A 24,653-nucleotide genomic window follows, 5' to 3' on the forward strand; every position below is an offset into this window, starting at 1 on the left:
CAGAATAAATATATAAATACACTGATAAAAATCAACTTGCATTAAATATAAAAAAAATTGCTTCTTTCTAATCCTTGATTTTCGCAGTTATCTTTTTGCAAAAAAGGGGAGCCGTCCATATAGCATAGCACTCCACAATGATTGTGTGTAAGACACATACACATTTTAATTTCTTAAATCCATTCAATGTGCAAATTCAGCCCTGTGAATAAAACATATTATTATTATTGTATTATCATTATTATATATGTTGTTGCTTTTATTAGTATTATTATTTGTATCATAATTATAATTATTGTTACTGTCGTTATTATTATCGTTGCTGTTGTTGTCGTTTGTGTGATTTTCTGTATATAAGCTGTTGTTGGTGTTATTATTAGTGGGATTTTCTATATATAACTCTACAATTATTATTATTATTCCTGCTGTTGTTGTTAGTGTGATTTTATGTAAATAACTTGGTGTTGTTGTTATTATTGTTGTTGTTAGTGTTATTCTATGTATATTACTTGGTGTTGTTGTTGTTATTATTGTTGTTGTTAGTGTGATTCTCTGCCTATAACTTGGTGTTGTTGTTGTTATTATTGTTGTTGTTAGTGTGATTCTCTGTATATAGCTTGGTGTTGTATAGTACATGTCCTCTGAGTGCAGCAGCAGTCACAGAAGCCTCGACTTTACAGGGATGATGTCATGTTTTGGAGTACGCAACCTGCAACATCCGGGTCCTGCCTCAGCGACGCTGTGCTCCTGCGAAGCTAACGTTAGCTAGCGAGCTGTCAAGCTGTCAAGTGGAGAGGCTGGGACAGACGTTTCAGCTTCCCCTCCCCGGCTCGGCCACTCAAAGCTCCGGCCCTCAGATTTACATGAGGATCTGTTAGAACATACTTCAGGTCGCCAGCTGAGATAATGTAATGCAACACGGGCGCACGACTCTGCACTGAGACCAAATCTATGCACTGAGTCTTGAGTGACGATTGCTCATTGCTAGCTAACTGGCTAGCTAGCCTAGCTAACCCGCCGCGAACCTCCCCCTCCCGTTTCGTCGGTGTAACCTCTCCGGTGTGAACCACGGCCGGTCAGTCCTGCTCGCAGCCGCAGCTCCGGTTTCTGCCAACCACTATTTTGGAAATTTGGTAAGTGATTGAAATGTTTACTCTAACGCCAGCAGCTGTAGGGGAACGCTGGGCAGTTAGCTACCCGAGCTAAGTTAGCATGTAGCCGTTGTACGTTAGCAAGGCCGAGGGCTCTCCTTGCCTCAGCGTTACGTTAGCAGAGCAGGGCAGAGGGAGGCCTGTCAAAGTTAGCTGTGAGGGACAAGGGTCAAGGCCCGCAACTAGGCAAAGGCTGTTTGTTTATTTGGGTTGCGATGAGGACTTGGTACCGAGCTAAGTTTACACGTCAATCCAACAACAAACGCTGTCATTACAGAGCAGGTACACGCTGTGAATGAGCTCCACACGACGATAGATTCGCGGCTGGGTTCGTCAGATCTCCTGAAATTGTGTTGTGTTTATCGAGTTACTGGTCGGTCGGTTAACTGGCGTTAGCTGTGCAGGCATGCAACGACAGCTTTAACTATCACCTCGACTGGCCAGAACGATGAGGTGTTCTGCACTGCGAAGGTCAGAGAGTTGCTGGCCAGCGGTGTATTATGTGTAGGTACAGTACAGTAAAATGACTAAATACGCGTGAGTACATCTCACGAAATACTTGATGAGCCTGTGGTTTAAGGGCGTTTCAGTTTGATCCACACCAGTGTTCCTAATATGTACCAAAAATGTGTTCACAGGTCTACTATTTTTAGACCAGAGCAGGGGCCTGAACTCAGCTCAGAGATGCTAATATTTCTCTACAAATTGATGAATGTGATCTTGTACATTTATCAGTGAATATAAACAAATAAATAAAACAACGTCTATATAACAAAGTAGACGTACATTATATGTATGGTTAAATATCAGGAAATGATTCAGATTTCCCCCCCTGCAGCCCTGCTTAATACTATGATAACAAACCGAATATTGCCTCATTGTTTATTAAACACTACATTTCTGTTCTATGTTATAATTAGATTTCTCTCTTTTAATTTGTTTTACAGGTTTTAAGAGGAACACAATGGGTGCATTTCTGGACAAACCAAAGATGGAAAAGTACAATTCCCATGGTGAGGGTAACAACCTGAGGTATGGGCTGAGCAGCATGCAAGGTTGGCGGGTAGAGATGGAGGATGCACACACATCAGTAATTGGTCTGCCCCATGGTCTCGACCTCTGGTCATTCTTTGCCGTTTACGATGGGCATGCCGGCTCTCAGGTGGCCAAGTACTGCTGTGAGCACCTGTTGGAGCACATCACCAGCAACTCAGACTTCCAGAGTGCTCTGCAGGCGGACCCCTCTGTAGATAGCGTGAAGACCGGGATCCGCACAGGATTCCTGCAGATTGACGAACACATGCGAACCATCTCTGAGAAGAAGCACGGCGTGGACCGCAGTGGCTCCACTGCTGTGGGAGTGATGCTTTCTCCAAGCCATACCTACTTTATCAACTGTGGCGACTCGCGGGGGATCCTCAGCCGGGGTGGAGCTGTGCACTTCTTTACACAAGATCACAAACCCAGCAACCCTCTGGAGAAGGAAAGGATCCAGAACGCCGGTGGCTCAGTCATGATCCAGCGAGTTAATGGGTCCTTAGCAGTCTCTCGGGCTCTTGGAGACTTCGACTACAAGTGTGTGCATGGAAAAGGCCCGACAGAGCAGCTGGTTTCTCCTGAGCCTGAAGTTTATGCAATAGAAAGATGTGAAGGGGAAGATGAATTCATTATACTCGCTTGTGATGGCATCTGGGATGTCATGGCCAATGAGGAACTCTGTGACTTTGTCCGGTCAAGGCTAGAGGTGACAGATGATCTTGAAAGAGTCAGCAATGAAATTGTTGACACCTGCTTGTATAAGGTACAGTGTGTCCACATATCCTACATTAACAATTTGTTACACACTCTTCTCATTTTTTTGTTCGGGTTGATTTACTTGACGTCTGTGTTTGTTCTTCATTTTCCACAGGGAAGCCGGGACAATATGAGTGTTGTTATAATCTGCTTTCCCGGAGCCCCAAAGGTATCTCCAGAAGCAGTGAAACGAGAGGCTGAGCTGGATAAATACCTGGAAGCCAGAGTGGAAGGTAAAGGAGAAACATTATATTTGTCTATGTCGACCACAATTAATATGCCTTATGTTGATTGCTGAATAATGCTTTAATATATGTACTCTATTAGGAACATTAGCAAAAAGAGCCAAGAATTATCCTAAAGCCTGTCTTAAGAAAATAGTTTTTCTTAGATTGTTATGATCACAAATCGTTTGCAGTGTGGAGGAATAACAAATGTAAAAATAAACAAAGACCTAACCGAAAATAATTTAGTTTTTCAAATTCTTTCTATAACTTTAAAGTAATGGGATCTTATTCATGAGATGCAATTTAACCAGATCACATTTAACACCTCAGGCAGGTTTCGATCAACAGTTAAGTGTTTGTCATACTCTTTATAGTTTTAAGACTATTATGTATGTTATAGTCATGCTAGAGAGTCACAAACTAACAGATCAGTCTATACAGCTTAATAGACCGTTGATTCCCATTAGGAAAATTTCCCTCCAGAGGAGGAATCATTTTTAGGAAGAGTCTTTTGCATCAATTAAGCATAGTGTTTTCATCTAAAAAAAATGGTATGTCCATCTCCTCACAATTAACAAAACAGAACTGTGCTCATCTTTTCTGTAGTTGAAATATATGTCTGGGTTGTTTCACCTGTTGTTTCCAATATAACTGCACACAGTAATGATGTTTCTAGGTGCACTTCTGTGTAATATTGTCAAAGGATCCAAAATAAATATTTTTTTTTTCCAACAGAGATCCTTAAGAAGCATGGGGATGAAGGTGTCCCAGATTTGGTCCATGTTATGCGAACGTTAGCGTCTGAGAGCATCCCGAATCTCCCACCTGGAGGAGAGCTGGCAAGCAAGTGAGTGCTCTTTGTGGTTAAAACCTCATCCATCAATTACAGGTTTTTATTTAGGACAGTTTAAGTTTGATCACTGGGTATCTTTTCCCATTTGTTTTTACAAAGTGAAAACTAACATTTAACAATTGTGTACTTTTCTTTCCCTCAGACGAAGTGTTATTGAAGCGGTGTACAACAAGCTCAACCCCTACCGAAGTGATGACACAGTAAGTATCCAAGCTTGTCTTTAACTCTCTGTATGTTTGCATTTTTGGGGGCTAATGCATGCTTGTTGACATGTGATAAGCAAGTTTTAACCAAATTTTCTGCATGTCAGTCGTATTCAACAAGATGGAACAAGGAAATAGGCTCCTTACCAAGTGATTTTAAAAAAAGAGAACAAAATGTATGTGATGACATAATGACTATTATTGGTTATTTATTTTCCTTCTTCCCAATTTGAAAACAAAAGCCACATCAAATTTATGAAAACTAATTTGTTGTAATTCTACAAATTTTCTGTGACACCAGCAGAAAATTATCCAATCGTTTCTCTCTACACAGTCATAGTAATTCCTCAGTCTCACAACTTAGTCTGACAAATTAGCACAAGTGCATTGCAGGTCCAGTGCCAAAAGACTCAGTCTCTTACCACATGAGCTGATTTCAATAATTAGTGAGAGAGCTAATAAGGGATATTATCTGACATTTATTTGAATGAAATAAAAAACTGCATTCTCTTACATGCTGATATAAAAGGAGCATTGCTCAGCAGTCCTTTGTGTACAAACAGACCACAAAGATAGAGCCCTTGTCTACTCGGATATCATGCTAAAAAATTTTCATCAGACAAGTTCACTGGTTCAGCTCTCAAATTGTGCTCGTCTCATCTTGTCCTTGACCATGAAAAATTGGCAATTTGTTTTAGTATTTCATGTTTGTATGAAGATGGATGTTCTGAATTACTTTCCCACACTGAGGTATCTCAGAAATTGGTGTACCTTCAGAATGCTGCCAGAGCTCTTGACTTGTCTGTCTTATTTGGTGCAGTCTCAATACAAAATGGGCTAAATTAAGGTTTTGTTTGCAAACAGCTCACACAAAGCTTTCCATGGCAGAAAGTGAAATAAGTTTATTAAAAATGTTTGCAGATTAATTCAGAGTGGCTCATAGAAACCGTATACAGTGTTTGTTACTGTATTCAGTCTATCTCAGTGAGTAGTAATTTGTGCCTCCTTTGGCAGCATTTCAATCTCAAGGTCTCCCAGACACATCTCTGTAATCGTTGCACATCTGGATGATGTTAAGTTGTTTCTAGATTTGCAGGAATGGTAGAAACTGAACAGTTTAATTAAAATGATTTTTGCAGTCTCACTTAGACACAACAACTTAAACATTCTTTGTTGTTGCACAGTAATTCACAGCTAAAATAGGATATCTTATCAATAAAATTTAAAAATCTTGTATTAGAGAGGGGACCGTGCTCTTACAAACACTGAGCACTCTGCTGGTCTTTTTAAAGCACTAGTACTTGGCCTTTCCAACCAGGTTCTCCTGTAGATTTAGTTAGTTTTATTGTAACTGCAGCAAAAAAAGTTTATATTGTGATCAGAACCATACTTGACAGCACGCTGCACTGTGAATGAAAACTTATGTGGTTTTATCATCGGACAACAGACTTGTTTTTGAGTCACGTTCTTTGGGCATCCTCTTATCAACCAACTGACATTTTGTCATACAGGTCCTTGATTGGTTTTGTTTTTAAAATTTATTTTTGACTACTTTCAGTGTAGGTCTCATCTGTTACTTGGTCTGAGTTGTCCTTGGTGCTTTGCTCCAACCTGTCCACCTTGCCTGGCAGCTCAGTTAGGGATGGATAAACACTGAATAAAATCTTATTTGTCCCCTGGATGTATCCATCCTGCTCACTCTGTCTCTTACCCCTTCAGACAAGACACATAAATAGGTCATATTTATTGAGTATAGCAGATATTCATTGTCAGATGTGAACCCTAAAAAAGACAAAGATATAGATCAGTGACAAGGAATCCTATTTGCCTTTATGAACGTGTACTGTAACACAACAAAGGAAAGGCCATGGGTTATTGAGGTAGTGTAATTGATTGCTTTATTGAGTGAAACTTGTTAACATAGTGTTTGGAATAGTTCAGTATTGTGGATAAGCCCATTTCACTAAAATCTGTATGAATTAGGGATGGGCATTCGATTAAATTGTCTTAATCGATCGTCGGGATAATTAACGACGAATTTACAATTAATCATTAATATTTTTATATTAAAAAATTTACTATTTATAGGCTATATTAAAATGCAGTGAAAAAAAAAAAAAAAGTGTGTTTACCAATTGAGATCTTTATAACAAGATGGACAAAATATGCGCTGCCGTAATCTTAAACAGCGGAGCCAACAGCTAGAAGCCGTTGCTACTAAACACAACTGACCCTCGTTTTTGTTTTTTTTCTCCAAAATAAAATAATAATAATTTAAAAAACAATCATGTTAAACAATAACCTAACCACAAATATATAATACTTAGGTCTGACAGGTTTCGCCAAATGTAACCTAAAACTATCAAACAAGGTACCGAGTCGAGAAAGCTTCATAAAAATAACCAGTAACTCACATACAACTTCAGCACCAGGCTACGGATTTTTGTTGAGAAAGATGAGCATGTTAAACTGCTCTGGGGTCAGACGCGAACGCAGCCTGGTGACCGTCAGTCCAGCCGCCGAAAAAACCCGCTGACATCGCCGTGATACACAGGTCCCTATTCCATTCACTTTCCACCAGTCTGTAGGGGTGCAATCCAGGGCTGGGGGAGCTTCCCTCAAAAAGTTATGAAGTTCTGCTTCGATACCAGAATCACATTGAGTGGTATAGTGCTCCTCAAGGAGCTGTGTCATAGTAGAGACCTGGGACTGGGAGGCCTCCGGAGTTTGCGCTCCGTGTCAGACAACGCAGGCTCCTCGTCTCCCCCAGCCTCTGGGATAGCTTCACAGTGAACCAAGTCATTTTTTAACTCAAAATGGTCCCACGCTACACATCCCCGTGTCCTCTTCATGTTTACTTTGGAAATGGAAATACACGGTAACTCGCAGGTAACTGAGTAGGCCTGTGGCGTTTTTTTTTTTTCAAACAGTGCCCCCCGTGGTCAAATGTGTTATTTTCAAATTTATCGATGAAAAAATTATTTCATCTACGAAATTCTTCATGATCAATTAATCGATCGTCGATTAATGATGCCCATCCCTAGTATCAATGTCAGATGTTATCAGAAACGCTGCTTCATACAGATTGCAAACAGCCTTTGGGTGGCAATAGGTCAGTTCAGCTGAATACAACTTATAGAGCTTTGTGTTCAATCTGTTACTAACCTTGGAGACTCTTTGGTGGGTGTATTTAATTGTCTCTGTGAGGGCAGTGATTTTGCCTACAGCAGATATAATCATACTTTACAACTGCATCTACTATTTTCAAGAATTTAGATTTGTGATCCACACCATAGAAGTAGCAATAACAGAGCAGAGACCTACAATACATAAAGGCTACACCATGTGGGCATTCTTTCTAAACCACAGCAATCGTATTATTGACTTTTGAATAGGGGAAGAAAAAAGTATGAGTCATGCGTTACTTATTTTATATCAACCACGGCAATATTCTCCTTTTAACTAAACTTCAAAAGAAATCTGCACTCTTCTCACCACGTGTGTATATATACATATTTTCATCTTAGAATATAGGACAAGATGGTGAATATCCCTTGTACGTTTGAAGGTCTTCTACACAAATTAAGTTACCAACTACCAGAAGATTAAAGCAGTTGTTAGCGGCCACTAGCGGATGATAGTAGGGACATAACTTCAGTTGTGCACCTTTGCGTCATCAAGTGTTTTGGCCTCTTTCGAGGGTTTGTGAGGCTGAAGGTAAAACTGACTGCCTACCTGCTTCTATGGCAAGTCTATGAAAGCCAGCATTGTGATGTTTTACTTTGGCACAATGTAGGGAAGTTTCATCCTGGATAGTTCTTTTTTATTGAGGTACTTTCATTTGTTGTGAATTTGTGTTTATACGTCTTTACTGCAGCTGACGTTCTGAATGAAACGATTCTGAGGTTAGTTTGTCTGGCAAAAGTCAGCTAACTCATTGAATGCTGGTCATGTCATGGCACGCATTAAAATTCAGGCTGTCCTCCTCAAGCTCCTGTATATTAGATACGTGTTCATACCAAGTCGGATTTGAAACGTATTCATCTAAATGACACAGCAGACCAGTGTTTGCTCGAGCTAAAAAAAACTACAACCTCAGCATAAGATAAGAACTAACAGTTCTCATTCCCAAAGAAAAGTTGGTGCATAAGACGCTCAGTATACTTAATAAAGTGAAATGCATACTGATGTATCCTTTATATGAAATATCAACAGATAGACCTCCTGAAACGTCTGTATTTTTCAAATCCAGTCGTCAGAAACATGAGTCATTTGCTCCAGTGCAACCAAATATTCTGTCATGTTGGCTTCTCTCTAAATTTGATTTGCATATGTGGTGAAACCCTCGTACCATAGCTTTCAGGCATCTCGATACCTGTCCATTCCTGGACCTGCACCTTGAGACCAGCTGTCTGTGGTGAATCCTACAGGAAGAGGCACTTACACCAGTCATAATGTTAGCCACTCCCAGTACATGATTTAGCTCTTAACATGCAGTATTTGTACACTTGCTGTTCCAGCACAAAGAATAAGTATAAAATAGTAATGAAAGGTCATGATCAATCCGTCTGAACTCGTTGATACAGGACGGCGTTCTTTAAATACCCCACCGTTCACAATCAAGCAAGATATTTTTGTAATGGCCTCCACCTGTGGCATGTTAAATATATACAATTCAAAACATTGTCACATCCTTACAAGCTCCTAAAACAATCCTCAAGCTGTTTGCTTATCATTTGGTAGCGTTGCACTTGACGTCACATAAATATAATCGGAGTCTTGTTCTGACACGGAAGAATTTGGTTTTCCTCTGTTTGGTTGTAGCCATGTAGCCGGTATGTGTCCTGGTCAGTTAAATCAGTTAATTATATCACGAGCAGAGTCTGCCACATTTAGGCATAGAGGACATGTACGTGTAAATATCTAATGGAACATAAAGCTCCAGCTGCATCTGTTTTACGTGACCTCAGACTTTTTGCCGTTTGATGTATTTGTAGATCTTAAGTCAAGCATTTGATGATATTTCAGAGTCTCCGTATAGTGTCTAGGATCATCAGATGCCAGAACCGTTATTATAAGAATTTGGATGTTTCTCCTGAGTTAAACAAACTGTTGCATTATAAACTTTTACGAGTGAGTTATGGCAAAAGCAGTAAGCTTCTCTATTGCCCAGTAAAACATATGTCTACATATTCATAAAAACCTTATTTCATTAGTATCTAAAATCATTACATTTACCTGAACTATACTTCGTTATTTGTTACAGCTGGTTGAAGACAAACCATAATAGTCACCTTATAAGTGTTGAGCTTTCAAACAAATAGATGGTGTATCTGAAGCTCCAGACACTTGGTGCACATTAACTAAGCAATGATTTACAAGGAGGTAGCCTTATAAACCCCAGCTATGTCTGATATATGGCAATGGTACAAATCTATGTTGTATACTTGACAAGTTATGTAGTGCTTTATTCATCAATAACAGAACATCTCCTGCCTTTCTGTAAAAGTATTTATTATAGCATTAAAATATGTTGTGGGGGTGTTGATATACAACTATCACTGCCTGGATTGTTTCTTCTGTCAGTTTGTATCATACATGCTTGAACCTGTCCAGCTCTTGATAGAGATCTCATTGGATGTAGAGTCAGAGTCTGAAGGGTTTTTCCTTCCTCTCCTCTCTTATTAAGGACTCTGCGTCCACAGACGACATGTGGTAACACAACCTCCTACCACTAACACAGCATAGAGTTTACAAACCACCATCCTCTCAAGACCCACAGCAGCTTGGCTCAGCAGTCTGTCTCGCCGTCACTCTGAGCTTTTGGTTTTCTAAGAAGGGAATTTCATGGGAGGAGAAGGAGGAGGAAGAGGAGTTGCATGCACACAAACCTGGAATAGTGCAGCACCAGTCCACTCTGGAGTTCAGGATCCTCACCGTCTTGTCTCCCATTTATGTTCACCCACCTAAATACTCTCCTCTAAAGTAATCCATAACAAGTGAGTCCACAAGGTTTTCTTTTTTTTTTTGTTAAATAATCAGCTTAAGTAGTACTTTTTTTTGTTGCTGTAATTAATTTGATTCACATTTCCTTGTGTGTGTTTGTATATTTCTGTTTTTGTGAAGTGCAATTGTCCTGTACAAACAGCCTGTATTTAATGCAGCTTGATTTTAAGTTAAAAAATTAAAGAAATGAAAAAGAGAACCTTTTATGCACTATCTGCCTTTTCCTGCTCTTCTGGAATTCTAACAAATGTCTGTTCAGTGGATATTACTGCTTGTCCTCCAGACACAATGTCTCTGCTCTCTCACTTTCCTTTCTCTCCCTTTTCAGTTAGTCTCTGCTCCTTTAAGAAACGGGTAAATTGTATAGTTGACAGCACAGTAAGCTCTCTATATCAAAACCATTTAAATCCTAATTATTTTTTTCCCTGTGCTTTTTTTTAAAATTGTATTTTATTTTTGTAAGTGGCTTTCTGTACATGCTCAAATAATAATTGCAATGTGTTTCTTGGTCATTTTGGGAAGTGTGAAGCGAAACAAACATCTTTTTTTTTTATTTCTTTCGAGGCGTATGATTAAAAAAAGAAGATAATACCCCTGTTAACATGTTTGTCTGTGCGGATAGATACTTGCAAGCGTGCGTGGGTGCTTGTGTGTATGTATGTGCGCACGTGTGTTAGTGTAAAGGCAATGCCATTTGCTGAGGTGGTTCAGACAACAGACCAGGCTGGAGTTTTAAGGGAATTGCCCACTGCTTATTCATGTCTGCCCTTTTTCTTTCAGCCGGTGCTCCATATCAACCCAAGATAGGCTCTCACTACTTCTAATTACAAAAAGCTTTGGTTAACAGAGTCTAAATGCTGTTACGCTGTTTGAACAACTTCAAGCTATAAATCACAACTATACTGTAACCTGACACACGTAGCTCAATTTAACCATGGTGTTTCAGTGGTTTGCAGGTTTTCAATCATTGACCCATTTACACATCTGTTGTCATATTTTAATAACATGTTCTAAAGATTAATTGTAAGCAGTGCCCACTGTGGGTGCCATATGATTTATGATCACTTGTTTCAGCTTTACAACAGCCTATGCCAAGTTTTTATTTTGTTTTTCATGAGATTCTTTTTTTGTACGTGGTACACATAGAATTTTTGCTTCTACTTTTTTATCATCTGATCATTTGACTGATGTGAACAGTTTAAGCACTGACTGTTTTAAAGAAAACCGCCCATCACTAGGTTGAAAATAGGAGCAACATGGTCTTTGTTTGGACTTTCAAACCAAGAACAAATCCTCTAACTGCAATGAGTTCTCATGGTTGTATAGCACTTTCTTTAGTTCCCATCTGGTTTGCTCTGCTTCAAAGCCTCCCCCTGCGCCACCACAAGCCAGAGCACAATACAGTTCGCTGCTATAGTGTATGATCTGTGGGTTCTTTCTTTCAGTTAACCCCCCCCTACTCCTAAAAACACAAATAGTCATTGACTAATTCTGTATCTAACACACACACGCTAGGTAGATTTCTTGAAGAGAAATGGTTTTATTTCAAATTTTATTTTCTGCCATTTTTTTTGTCAACTGCATTGTTGGAAATTTATGTATGTATATATTTTTGACTTCAACTTTCAAGGAATAAATCATGTTGCTTGAGTTAGTTTTTTGCCATGGACAAAATATGATTCTGGTTGGTCTCGGAATGTTTAGTTGCATTTTATTATGTGTTCTGGCAAACAACTTTGGTGTCCCCCTTAGCAACACTGAAGGTTTCATTTAGATAATACACACTAATGTGTTATGTTTGTAATTCTTCATTCATCAAAATGACAATCCTAACAATTTTACTCCATTCAGACTTGTGGCATGTAGCAAATTATAAAATCTTAAACAAAAACACACTAATTTAGACTGTAATCCTAAATTATCTGCTCCCTAAAATCCCTTTGTGGCAAAAAAAAAAAAAAAAGTCCAAAGACCATTTTGTATTTAGGAAGTCTATATAACTAGACACAAAAAATATAAAGGAGAAACTAGCTGTAACCCCTGGAAAAATGTCAGTGTGCTCTAAAGCAACCTCATTGTGAACTTTTTAGTTGCCGCTCCTCAAGGTACTCTGTGGAGATTTTGACCACTGGTGTTGCTGTAGAGACACGTTTTGATCATTCTACTTGCACAAAGACGCACATACAGTACACAAGATGAGAATGCCCTTCCGTGGACTGCAGGGTCAGTAATGTGTATCCACAGTTGGTTTGATTGTTACGTGGTATACAAGTGCCACTAAACCAATTAAAGAGTAGGATTTTAAAAGACGAAAATAGCCTTTAAAAATGTTGCGTTAGGTAACATTTGCGAGGTGTTGAATCTAAACCAAGCTCTGTGTTCAGAGTTGAAACGTCCTAATACCTTTGAACAGTCAACTTATAAAAACACGAATAACCGTCATAATTCAGTGTAACATCAGAAAATGGATTTCTCTGTTTGCATGAAAATGTTGTTTCACTAAATATTGCTTCCCATGAAAAAGCAACAAAAACAAACTGTAAAAAATGTCTTTCAATTCACATCTTTCTGGTTTAAGATCACAGTATTGTATTACCACCACAATACTCCGTGATACTTTTAAACGTAGTGTGCTCACATCGTGAAAACTCATTTCACTCTGTTTGTGAAAAAAAAAAAAAACCTTGTTGGTGTGTTTGAAAACATACTTTAAAAAAATATTTTTTTAGACAGGCAGCTTATATTTGACCTCTGAACTCTTATTCTCACTGCATCGCCTGTATTTGTGCACAAAACGTCTCATCAAACCAGCACCAAGCTGATGTGTTGTGTTGCTGACTATTAAAGCGACTTAAAAAAAAAATCTTCAGGCTTGATAAAGAACAAACATGTTTTCTTGGATTTTCAGGCCGTTGATACCCCAACTCCCCGAGCTGTCCCGTAGTTTACCCCATAATATATAAATCGTGACATGTCCCTTGATCGATGCTGGTTAATCCCCCAGTTTTATAACCCACTTATTCCCCTGAAGGACAAATGTTGAAATTAACCTTTTTTATTTATTTAATACAAAATTGCTGTAGCTGGAATGTTGTCAGATATTGACAGTGGCTTGGCTGTGATTTGTCACATCTGGGTGTTTTATTGATATGGTATGTGAAAAAAATAAATTTAGTGCATCCCTGTGACCTCCCCATCCCTAAGGGGGGAAAAAAAAGAACCAAAAACAGAAAAAAGCCCCTAAGCATATATTCTCGTTTAAATTTTTAATGACCTGAAATACCTCATAACATTTATAGGAAGTGTTTTTTTGTCTTGATATTATGAGATCCAAAACTGTTCATGTTAATCAGAGCCCGTTTTCTCATGGCCCTCCCTTAGAAGTTGTGATTTCTAACACTGATCTATTTGAGTGGCACACGCTTCTGCTCGTGTGTAGAATTTGAAGTGCTGATGATATATTACTAACTAGGAACACTATTGGCCTTTGATAATAAGCTGACCGGCCCCCTCTCAAGCAGCAGCGCCCTCAGATGCTCACCTGTGTAGCTGTATCGAGAGTTCAGGGTATTTAGAAATGTGTGAGAGAATAGGTGTGACTCAATGATCGTAGTCATATGCACTGATCATCTGTATAATCAGCTTTTTATTTCTGAAAGTTGTTATTGTCGAGGAAAAACTAATTTTAAAGCTATTAACAGAGCTACCTTTGGTTGCCTGGAACGCATCCTGTATGTTCTTGTACGGCGAACTACCTTGCAGAAGTTGAAGAGATTTAAAAAACACTTGCGCCCTCTTGTGCACATCGATGTACCTCGGTCGTGGCGTTTACTGTGTGACCCCGAGCAGTGGCGGTTTGCGTGTCCCCTCGCAGGGCGACCCGAGCCCCACGTTGCTGACCTTTTCTCAGCTCATAAATAAGCTCACCGATTTGCCTTACCCAATCTCATGTTGCCCCCTAAAATACTTGTTCAACACAAACACTACGAGGAGGAGTAATGCTGCCGACATTACGCTCCTCTAGATTCAAAAGCTCGTCTCCATGTTAGGGAACTTAAGCTATCAACAAAGTGACTTTGTCCCGGTTGTCACAAGGTACAACTTTTCCAACCATCTCTGGTTTGTATGTTTCATTTTCCCTCCATGTTTTCTTTTGTTGAAGTTCGGTCTTGAAAGATTATCCAACTCTCCACTGCAGATGATGTCATACCTTTAACAAATGCAAGTGTTTTAACATGGTAACCTCGTAAGCATTCAAAATCTGCATACATACATTCATGTCTGCTATATTTATGATTACATTCAAGAATAGCTTTAGAATGCTGTAGATAAGTATTGTCAATGTCCATTCAAATGCTTCAGAGGCCTCTGTGAGTGATTTTACAAAGTACAATAACTGTATATTTTGTATTATGTTCTAGCTCCAAAGGAATGGCAAAAAAAAGAAAATGTTTAAAAAAGCTTTGTTCCCTGAACTAAATTGTACTATTTGTGTTGTTGATTGAACAAATTGCATTCCTTGCTTGTGAATTGATGCATTTCTCTCCCTGCTCCTTACTTTTTCTCCCATTCTTTCCCTCCTTTCTTTCATTTTTTAGCCTTTGAAGTTTGAATAAAATTTCTAGTTTGCAGAATGTATTACTAAATAAATGGGTTGTCATCTTGTACCTCTCATTTCATCACTTTTTATCTGTTGCACAAGGGGAACTTGAAGAAAAAATTCAGCTTACAGTGAAAGCTGAACTGAAAAGAACACATCAGTTAAACAGTAAAAGTTACAATATAAATATAGCAGGCAGATTCTTTTTTCACTTTCGAGCTAGTAACTTAGCGTTAAAACAACACCTGTCTCCACATCTGCTCAGCAGTGAGGCATGCTGTGCTTACAGCGCTGAGAGTATTCTAAACAATGGGGTTGGCCAAGTTAACCCAAATTAATTATATTACTCTGCATTGTGTTCTCTACCAAAACATTTCTTATTAGTTCATATTGGGTTAGGGTTAGACAACATATGTGCTCATACCAATCTGCGATAGGCCGATATCGGCTGATCAAATCGACCAACTGATGTATTGATTGGGTTCTAGTCTCTAAGAGGATTTATTAACAGGAAATAGGAGTTACATAAGATATTGATCAAATGGTATGCAAATATTTCAGTATCACATGACTCCATACCCAAGTTGTCAATTATTCCTCTAAGGCCATGAAGAAGCTGATGTCAGTAGCTGTAGCTCTGGAGTAGTTTAATGATATTTAACACAAAAAAACCCAACGTACTGTAAATATCTTTCTGGTATTTCTCACGTTAGCTCCAGTTTTCTCATGTATTATTAACATCCCACTCACATTACAAAGCCAAGTATCCGACTTCCATAAAAATGTTAGTCCAGAGATCTTTCTAAATCCTTAAAGAGTCCTCTAGACATATGAATAAAGAATATTATGTCTGCTGCTAAATAAAAAAATGTTTTATTGATTTATTCCTGTTCCAAAAATGGCACCTGGTACACACACATTGTCGTCTTGCTCAGTTTGTATAACATAAACCAAAATGTAAAACTATTCCTGCCATATACGCAATGTGGTATAATTGGATGTATTTAATTATCTGTATTTTAATGCAATTTAACTGTCATCTCAGGATACTAGTGTTAGAAAATACAGGGGCAACCTGAGAAACCGTTTAAAAATCCTTTTCATCCAGATGTGAGAGGAGTCCTATGATTCCGGAGCTTCCTTCAGCACAGATGTTACCATTGTCGAACAAGCTCCAATGAGCCAGTATTTATGTTTTTGCAGTAAAGCTGCGCTGAGATCTGTGACTTGTGTCGTTCTGGTAAAACACGAAAGGCACCAACCGCAGCTGTCCTCGTTTTACACCTCCAATCTCGGCATGTGATTTGCAGCTTCAGTGTGTGTACGATAAACTAACAAGCCCTTTCGCTGCTGCATGTTCTGAGCCCCACGAGCCCTTCACAGCACAGCGGTGTTGTTGATTCGTCTGGCTATCAGAGCCGCCACGCTCGTCTCGCTGCCTCCTCTCTCTGTGTGTGTGTGTGTGTGTGTGTGTGTGTGTGTGTGTGTGTGTGTGTGTGTGTGTGTGTGTGTGTGTGTGTGTGTGTGTGTGTGTGTGTGTGTGTGTCTGTGTGTGTGTGTGCGTGTGCGTGCGTGCGTGCGTCTCTCAAGTGCACGTAAGGGGCTTGAGCTCGGAGGATGGGTCAGGGCAGTCCACAGCCACTGGGATTAAGAACTGTGGGAGGGATTACTTTAAATGTCAACATAATGTCATGAGCTGTGTTAGAAGGTCAAATGTTCAAACGGTGCTCAGTGGCGAGCAGTTAATAGATCAGGTACGATTTGGGTTATTGTGGCCCCTGTGATGAATTGACTAGCATGTTACAACAAGCTGTTTTTTGCAGCATGATTTTTTTTTTATGGGGGGGGGGGGGGGGTTACTTTAACAAACACCGAAGCGAGGTCAGATTGATTTCTTGCAGTTCGGCGTTTGCTTTGTTGCTCTGGCAACCATTAACATTCACAAATTGCATATAAGTGAGTATTTCCTGAATGTGAGAGCGAATCTGTTATAGACGTGCAACAACATGTCTTGTGCCTTCTGTAGGCTTTCTGATGACCCAATATCTAAGTGATCAATTGGAATAGCCATGTCCTGATCAGGCAGGCAGCTCACCAGAGGGGGGCAGTGTTAATTGCTCAGGCTGACACCAACAGGGGAATCCTCACTAAGACAAACCGTCCTCTGAAAGTTGATTATTGGAAATATTCAGTTTCCATTTATAATATAGATGATGACGATGACAGCTTTAAGTTGTATACGATTACAGGATGTAACACTTTTGACTTTTAAGCCGTGTGGTTATAATTTCTTGATGAATAGACACAAGCAAAACACGTAATTTGTGACAAATTAATGTAAATGGCGGTTGCCACTGTTGTTTTAGCTATTAAATACTCGGTGTCTCCTCTGTTGCCTTGGGAACCTTTTCTGTCGGCTAGCGAATTTCAATTTACCGGGGGTAAAAGTGAATATCACTAAATTGGGAAAATTCATAAGTCCTTTCTAAAACCAGCTTGTCCTCTTTTAATGATGCACACTCGCCTTTGAGCCATTTGCACGTTGGAGAGACACAGAATGTGACTCATTAGATCCCGGGCCACCTGTGCACCCCTAATGAATCATGCCGCCCCTATATTCCTCCACATAATAAAAAAAAGAAAAAAAAAGTGCCCACGTCGGCAGAGGCCATCATCAAATGGAGCTGGCTCGTCATCTGCCTGCCATTGTTTAGCGCATGTCATGCTCTGCTTCGCATGGCGGAAAAACCCATTTGAGCTTGACTAATGCGGCCATGCAGACACAGCAGTAAGAGGTGGGGGTAGTAGGCACACTGCATGCTCAGGATGGTCTCTGCGCTGAGGTCACTGAGCTCCACATTTGCTAATTTGGTTTAGAGTGCACCAGGAGTTGGCTGCTCGGTTTAAACATAAAACAATTTGTGATGGGATTGAAAAGAGTGAAACAAGGGAAGGGACGAACTCGTATTCCTCGATCGGGATCCGAGCCCACACGACGTCGAGCCTCTGTTCTCCTCCACCCGCCATGCTCTCCTTCTCCATTTCCTCTCTGTGTGAGTGCTCTTGTTGCCCGAGGTCAGTTTGTCACAGAGAACACAAGCTTTTCTCACTTGGTTGCAGCGATTCAATGATTGCTGTGTACAAACAAGCATATCAAATAGGGATGACATGTACCCACCTCCCCAGCCTCCTCCCTCACGCCTTGAATATGTCCTTCCTGCTCACTCTGCTACTCTCTCTCTCTCTCTCTCTCTCTCTCTCTCTCTCTCTCTCTCTCTCTCTCCACTTCCCTCCCTCTGTCTCTCACTTCTACTCGGTGGGAGCGAGTGTCCCCTGCATGAGGTGGGTTACACAAGCTGCTGCCCTGGGAATCCCGGGCCAGCTCATTATCCCGCACCCCTGAGACACAGCTCACTGTAAATTAGGACACCAAATGATGCAGGCTTGTTAAAGAGCCACAGATAACACTCATTAGCGTCGGCACCTTTCCTTGCTAGAGCCTGTATCAACGCCCGCTTCCCACCGCCACCATCACAACGTTGCGTCCTGTCATTCCCCCACACTGACTGGAAGGTTTAGGATTAATGTCAGCTCTCGCCGGCGGGGTCAGTGCTGTTGTGGTTCAGATACGGGGCTGATTGATCGGTGGTGGCGGGAAGCCGTGGAATTGGTTGACAGCTGCCGACTATCCCCGCCACTCGTATCCATATTTCATTGTGTGGAAGCTGGGAACACAAACCCTGTCTCAGAATAACTCATTTGGCAAGTGGCTGACTAGTTGTGAGTCACCGCTACAGGGGGACGGACTAAAGACGGATACTTCTATCAGTCTGGTATCCTGCAGCAGATGCCAAGTTGGTTTTACTCCTTTTGATGATTTTTTGAATTTTTGTTGTTGCTCATTTTAAATCTTGATGACTTTTTTTGATGAAATAAATCGTTTGAACAGTTATTTTGTATTTTCTCTTTACATTATCGTTATTGTTCGAAAGACCAAGAATTACATGGATATGGCTGATATGACTGCTCCCCAGAAGTGAAGTCAATTTATATTCATTGCCCCCTAGTGGTTACCTGCAGTACAGGGCATACATCCCACCTCCTCCATGTTAATGGATTGGACCGAACTAAACAGTTAAAGTGTACGTAAAATAAGTTTCTCTCAAAAGTGGTTTCAGAAACCGTGAATTGGACTAAACTTGCGATCACCTCTGAAAAACTTTGGTACAATGTTTTTCTGTGGCTATGGAGGAAGCTTTTTAAAGTCAAAATAATATGTATGTATGAAATAGTAATAAGTGTATACTAGCCTGTGCTTGAAGCCTATAAAAATGATGCTTCTAAGTTGCATTATAGGAATCGTAGGACAAAGGATATTTAGAATTTCAGAATTTAATTGATTTTAATGAGTATCTCGCATGTTAGCTAAAATGATGGAAGTCCAATCCTTACTTTCAGCAACTGCCCTTTAAATCTGACGGAATCCTGTTAATCTTAATATGTCCCACATTCGCAAAGCAATTTGAAATGTCATAATGTGGCAAGGAGAGGAAATCTTAAACTACAAGTCTTTACTGCAAGAGGAAAGAGAAACGTAGCGTAGAGAAGTGACCACTGAGGATTACACGAGGTGTAGCCTCCATAGAAACGTTAAGAAAAGACTGCAAATCAATTTCATATGTAACACAGGTTAAATGCGATTTATCGATGAAGTTTCTAGATGTTGTCTCTGGTTTGTCTGCTGCTGCTACAGGCGAACGGTATTTATTCCGAGCCTTTGTGGGCTGTCGCCTGTCAAATCCATACCAGAAATTTCCTTCATTACGCTGTTCGTCTAAAACCAACTATTGTCCTTTACTGTGAAAATGTGACTGATAGCAAATTGTTTTTCTTTTGTACCTGTGCAGCCTTTTCTTGTTTCCAGCATGCTATCCTGTCTGTAATTGGGCTGCGGTGAGATGGAAATGTTCACGACTGCGCCTGGGTGTCTTGTCGTCTCAGTGGCTCCTCACCGTTAATGTTTTCTTTTCTTTTTAATCCTAACATCACAAAGGTGTTGCTTTCTTTATTTCTCTCTTTTCTGTCTTTTTTCCCCCATCACGTCTGCATGCTGTGTGGGATCTGGAAGCCTCAGTCCTGCTGCATGCCTTCAGCTCACTTCATCTGCACCTATACGCTCCCCCTTCATCTACACCCTCCTCTTCTCCTCCCCAGGACCCAAACATCCTCTTCTTCCGTGGTTTCAGCTAAAACAAGAACTAATGAGAGGATGTCAAGCCAAGCATTTCTCCATCATCACCCACTAAAGTGTCTGTTCCCACTTCCGTCAAGTTACACATCTGATATGTCAAAAATAACTTTTTATCATATAGTTTCACCTGTTTAAAAATGAACTTATCTTCACCTGTTGTCATCATTGTTAACATCATTCCAAACAGCATCTTAATGCTAATTTTGAATCTGTACCAGACTCTGGGCAGGGATAGGAATTTACCAAGTCGTCTTTCATGCAGCTTATTTAAAACTGGGCATGTGTTGATGACATTTCTTACACACGACATAAGCAAAATTGATAGAATACAAATATGTCAGGATGAAAAAGAAGAATTTGGAAATTTAACGATGTTCAAGAGCTTATGGTGATAAGGACCAATCCAGAAATTCTCAAACAAGTTGCACGGACGGCAAAAGACTGCTCTTAATTTATACGTCATATCCTGTTTCCTACAGGCTCTACCCAGACGCCACTAATGTGGACAGTCTCCTCCTGCGTTCTTCATATGTGATAGACAAACGCCAGTAAATGCCAGGGCCCAATTTTACGAATATCTCTCAGATTTCTTGTCCGACAACGGCTGATTACATTTCTAGATGTAATTAGGTAATATTTCACTTTTTTATTTTCCAACAACCCACTGGTGATGTTTTCTGCAAGCTCAAGGTAAAAAAAACATAAAAGTGCATAGGTGGTTTTTCAATAAGTTTCGAAAGTCTTTCATCGTGGCTCCAGAAACACTTTCTCACAGGTAGCTCCCCAGCAGAGCTTGTGGATAATTTGCCCTCACTCACGAGACTTGTCTATTTTAGCTTTTGCTGCTAAAACCTTTATATCGTTTCAGTCGTCAACATCTCACCAGATCAGATCAGCTTGTTCCTGCAAAGATTTAGTTAAGATGTTCGGCTACAGAGAAGAGTAAATTTCCTTCTCTTTACATCAACCTGGTTGGACTTTTAAAAACCAGGTCCTTGTCGTTCTAAAACATTGTAAAGAGGCATTAATCAAGCTCTTCATTCATGGCACCAGTATGTTTTTACTCAAGAGGAATCCATTTGTGTGTCCCTCCGATTTTCTCAGTCCATCACACAACTTGTCGTTCCTCTGTCTTTTACTGACCTCGCCGCACGACTCGTAACTGAATAGTCTGCGGCAAACAATGGTGCTGAAGTAAGTTGCTGGTTCCAACGCTGTGACCCTAAAGTGAGTGTATATTTGTATTCCTGCTGTATGACCACCGAGGATCGGAACCAACGCAGCTTTTGGATCAGCGCTTACAAATCAAACAGAGGTGAACATCGAAATGTACTGTACCATCTATCCAGAGGCCAACTTTTGGCCCCCGAGGAGGTGGGGGTCTGAGCGACATCACATTGTTCTGTGTGAAATTTGTGTCCACGAATAAAAACCTTGAGCAGCTGTCACCCCTGTTGTGTGTTGTGTTATGTGAAAGCCTTTGTGGGAATTCTGAGCTGTGCGTTGTAGGTCAGGGAGGTGACGATGTTTCCTTTAAGTGACATTGAAGAGGTAAAGTGCCTTCACTCTCTTTGTCTCTGTCATCTTCTCCCACTGTCTTTCTTCCTTTACCTCACACCAACGTGCTCAACGTCGCGTAACACATTTCAATTTGCTTTGCTTACAAGCAAAGCACAACAATGGGAAAGGTCAGACACTGAGCGCCCAGTGTTCTCCATTAAATTACGTTGATTCCTTCATTGTGTAGAAATACTGAATAACTTACATGCAGGAATAACACAGAGTTTCTACTGCGTATATGTAATATCAATTGTTTTCTGATTGCTTGAGGTCTTATTGATATTTATATATTCACAAACCCCACATTAAACCACCATATTAACTGTATATTTGTACATTAACTTTGCATTACATTTACAGTATCCTATGTAAACAGCATTCCCTATTATACATAATACAAATACCATGTGTTTTTGAGTATTTAGATTTTGTTTATTCTCGTGGGTTTGTGTTTATTCTTATAGTTTAGTCTAAGTGATTTTTTAAATGCAATTTCCAAAAACTATTTATTCTTCTTATCGATTTTGAATTCAAATTTATGGAGATCTTATATTTGAACTAATCAGAATTCAACACTTTTCAAACCTGATATAAAATGTCTGGTTGAAACCTTATCACAGTTACAAAAATGTTAAAGTTGAAATTATCAGTTAACACATTGTTATGTTTCATTCGGCAGAGATTAATTGAAAAATGTTCATAATTCAGAATAGACAAAAGCTGCAAAGTGAAAGGTACAAAAAGCAGATCAGCAGCGCAGGGAAATTACAGATTTGGTTTGATAACTTTAATGATTTATTTTGTCAGAAAACATATAAAGTGAATTTGGTGAAAATTCCTTCAGTAGTTTTTGCCTAATCCTGCCAACAGATAAACAGACAAACAAATTGGCACGGTGTAAACATTACCTCCTCGGTGACAAATGGCTCTTGGTAAAAAAAAAACTCACACATACATTGAAAGAGTTACTTCTTCAATTTGACTTCCTGTCTTGTTCCTCTATATTGTTGGTGTAATAACACTGTGTGGGTTCATGGGGTGGGCAGCCGGCCACCAGCCGCACAACACGAGTACAGTCTCTTTTCCTCCTGCATGCACAGCAGCAGCAGTCATTAAGGCATCTGAACATGACTTTCCTGTCCAAGGAACTACTTTCTGCTTGTCAATGATGATTCCTCTCATTTGGCCACAGCTCTCTTTGCTGCTTTTGTGAAAGGGTTTCCCCTCATTCACCACTACCCATGAGGGGAAATGACTTGTTTTGGGTCGGTGCCTCGGTCATATAAAGACACAAGTGTTATTGCCCTGTCTGCGGCTCGCACACAAACACAATTCATCAACAGGTGTGAGCAAGAGTATTCGCTGTCTGCAGAGGGATGGTTCTTTATGAGTGTGTGGGGTGAACAAAAGTGGCTGGCGAGGGGGCATTCAGTCTGAAGGAGGATTTCCCCACTCAGAGAGGACGGCCTTGATACAGCTGCATGTGCAGAAAATCTATAACTATACTACCTATGACTTAAATGCTCCACAATGATCTATGGGAATTGAAAATCTGTAAAAAAAATAAATGAATAAGCCGTAATATTTAAGGTTCACCTTCAAGTTTTGTTTCTATGTAAGAAATCCACAAATGGAAACTGATTGTATGTTTTACTATTTTTCAAGTATATTAAATGCACCCTCGCAAAGGCAACAAAACCTTGTCTTTCCCAATGAACGGCCACAAAAGGAGAAAATGTAAGTACCACACATACACTGAAAACCGTTCATGTTAAATCTTAACACACACTTTGAGGAAAGATTGAAGTTGCAGCTTCGGCTTTGCGAAGGTGTGACTTGAATTTGGGAGGAGGATAATAAGGACGGCAGATGAAGCCTTATTAGTGGTATGTTGATTTGTAATGATGGGATGCTTGGCCTTGCCATCAGCAATATTTGATGTATTTTTTTTTCCTCCAACATCATGCCTCGATCCCCTTGAGGAGATGTTTTATGTAAAATATGCTTTTTGTACCCAGGAAAGACATTTAATCAAGATTAACCTTGGTATTTTAGTAGCCAGTGGTCTAGCTTGGAATACAATTAAGCACCTCTCTCAGTGCAGGGGGATCTGCTCTTGTAGGAAAAAATATTTATTTTTGGCAGGTTTTTAAAGTGTGTGAAGAGGGAACATTTCTTTTTCTTTTTCTTTAAATTGAGGTCTGATGGATAGCGAAGCCTGTAACCTGACAGTTGACTTTTCTGCTACATCTAAGATTATTATTATTTTAAAACTAACAACAAACGTTATCATCAAGGTTTTTTTATCATAAAGTAAAATGATTAAAAAAAACTGCCTTATATTGATATCAAGGCCAGTGGTTAATCGTGATTTGTCAATTTAGTTTGGCTTCATTTTTTTCCTCTCCGCTAGTTTATGCTGAACCTTAACTTTTAACGTTTTCTATTTCAACGCAATACTCCACGACACATGCAGGGATCCTAGCTTCATCCAGCAAAATGATCTGTTTTTGTCCAGAATACTTCACCTTTATTTTGACATACTTTAATCAGTACTTGTAGCAGCCATTAGCCTGCTGGAAACGTGGCAGCAGGGGAGCACTGCTCTTGTGAGGGTTCATTCATGGTTTTCAGAGCATGGCAAACTCGAGTATCCTCACATTGTCCGCTAAGAAAGTGCAGAGAAAATAGTTTTCCTGGGTGGTCCGACTCATTAATACACTCTGCGCCTGTTGATTTACGGCTCGCGGTTCAACTGCTGCCAATTAACGTGAAAACCAGATTTTGTTTTTTAAAAGAAGAAGAGGAAGAGGAGGAAGAGGAGGAAGAGGAGAGAGTTTCCTCCCACTGGTACAAAACTGCAGTCAGAATGAGCCTAACCCTCCACATTAAGGTAGGACTTCACAAACTTTATAAAACATTCAGCAACCATATTAAAGCTACAGGTTAGCATGTAGCATGATGCTAATGTAAGCTAATTCAGCGCTGATACTGTAGAGTTAGCTGTG

At 39.9% G+C, this 24,653-nt stretch overlaps 1 protein-coding gene across 3 annotated transcripts; it reads left to right on the plus strand.

The window, feature by feature from the left end:
• Window positions 1–737: 737 nt before the first annotated feature.
• ppm1aa (protein phosphatase, Mg2+/Mn2+ dependent, 1Aa) lies at window positions 738–21,533 on the plus strand. 3 transcript variants are annotated; one of them, XM_053435443.1, is made up of 6 exons: window positions 738–1,133; window positions 2,099–2,952; window positions 3,061–3,178; window positions 3,908–4,019; window positions 4,168–4,225; window positions 20,049–21,533. In XM_053435443.1, the coding sequence occupies exons 2-6, from the start codon at window positions 2,116–2,118 to the stop codon at window positions 20,082–20,084; spliced, it is 1,161 nt and encodes a 386-aa protein (XP_053291418.1). In that variant the 5' UTR covers window positions 738–1,133; window positions 2,099–2,115; the 3' UTR covers window positions 20,085–21,533. The 3 variants fall into 3 exon arrangements, with proteins under 3 accessions (XP_053291418.1, XP_053291416.1, XP_053291417.1); XM_053435441.1 differs by lacking the exon at window positions 738–1,133 and adding an exon at window positions 1,290–1,433; XM_053435442.1 differs by lacking the exons at window positions 738–1,133; window positions 20,049–21,533 and adding exons at window positions 1,294–1,433; window positions 9,918–14,901.
• The last annotated feature ends 3,120 nt before the right edge of the window (window positions 21,534–24,653 follow it).

This window comes from Pleuronectes platessa, chromosome 11 (assembly GCF_947347685.1).
Source record: "Pleuronectes platessa chromosome 11, fPlePla1.1, whole genome shotgun sequence".
Taxonomy (NCBI): domain Eukaryota; kingdom Metazoa; phylum Chordata; class Actinopteri; order Pleuronectiformes; family Pleuronectidae; genus Pleuronectes; species Pleuronectes platessa.

Bases quoted from the DNA above. Each gene is read 5' to 3' on its own strand.
- ppm1aa (XM_053435441.1), top strand. From the start codon at position 1,367: ATGAGGACTTGGTACCGAGCTAAGTTTACACGTCAATCCAACAACAAA. The intron at 1,434-2,098 runs GTACACGCTGTG...TTTGTTTTACAG, and splicing joins ACGCTGTCATTACAGAGCAG to GTTTTAAGAGGAACACAATG. The intron at 4,226-20,048 runs GTAAGTATCCAA...TCTCCTCCCCAG, and splicing joins CCTACCGAAGTGATGACACA to GACCCAAACATCCTCTTCTT.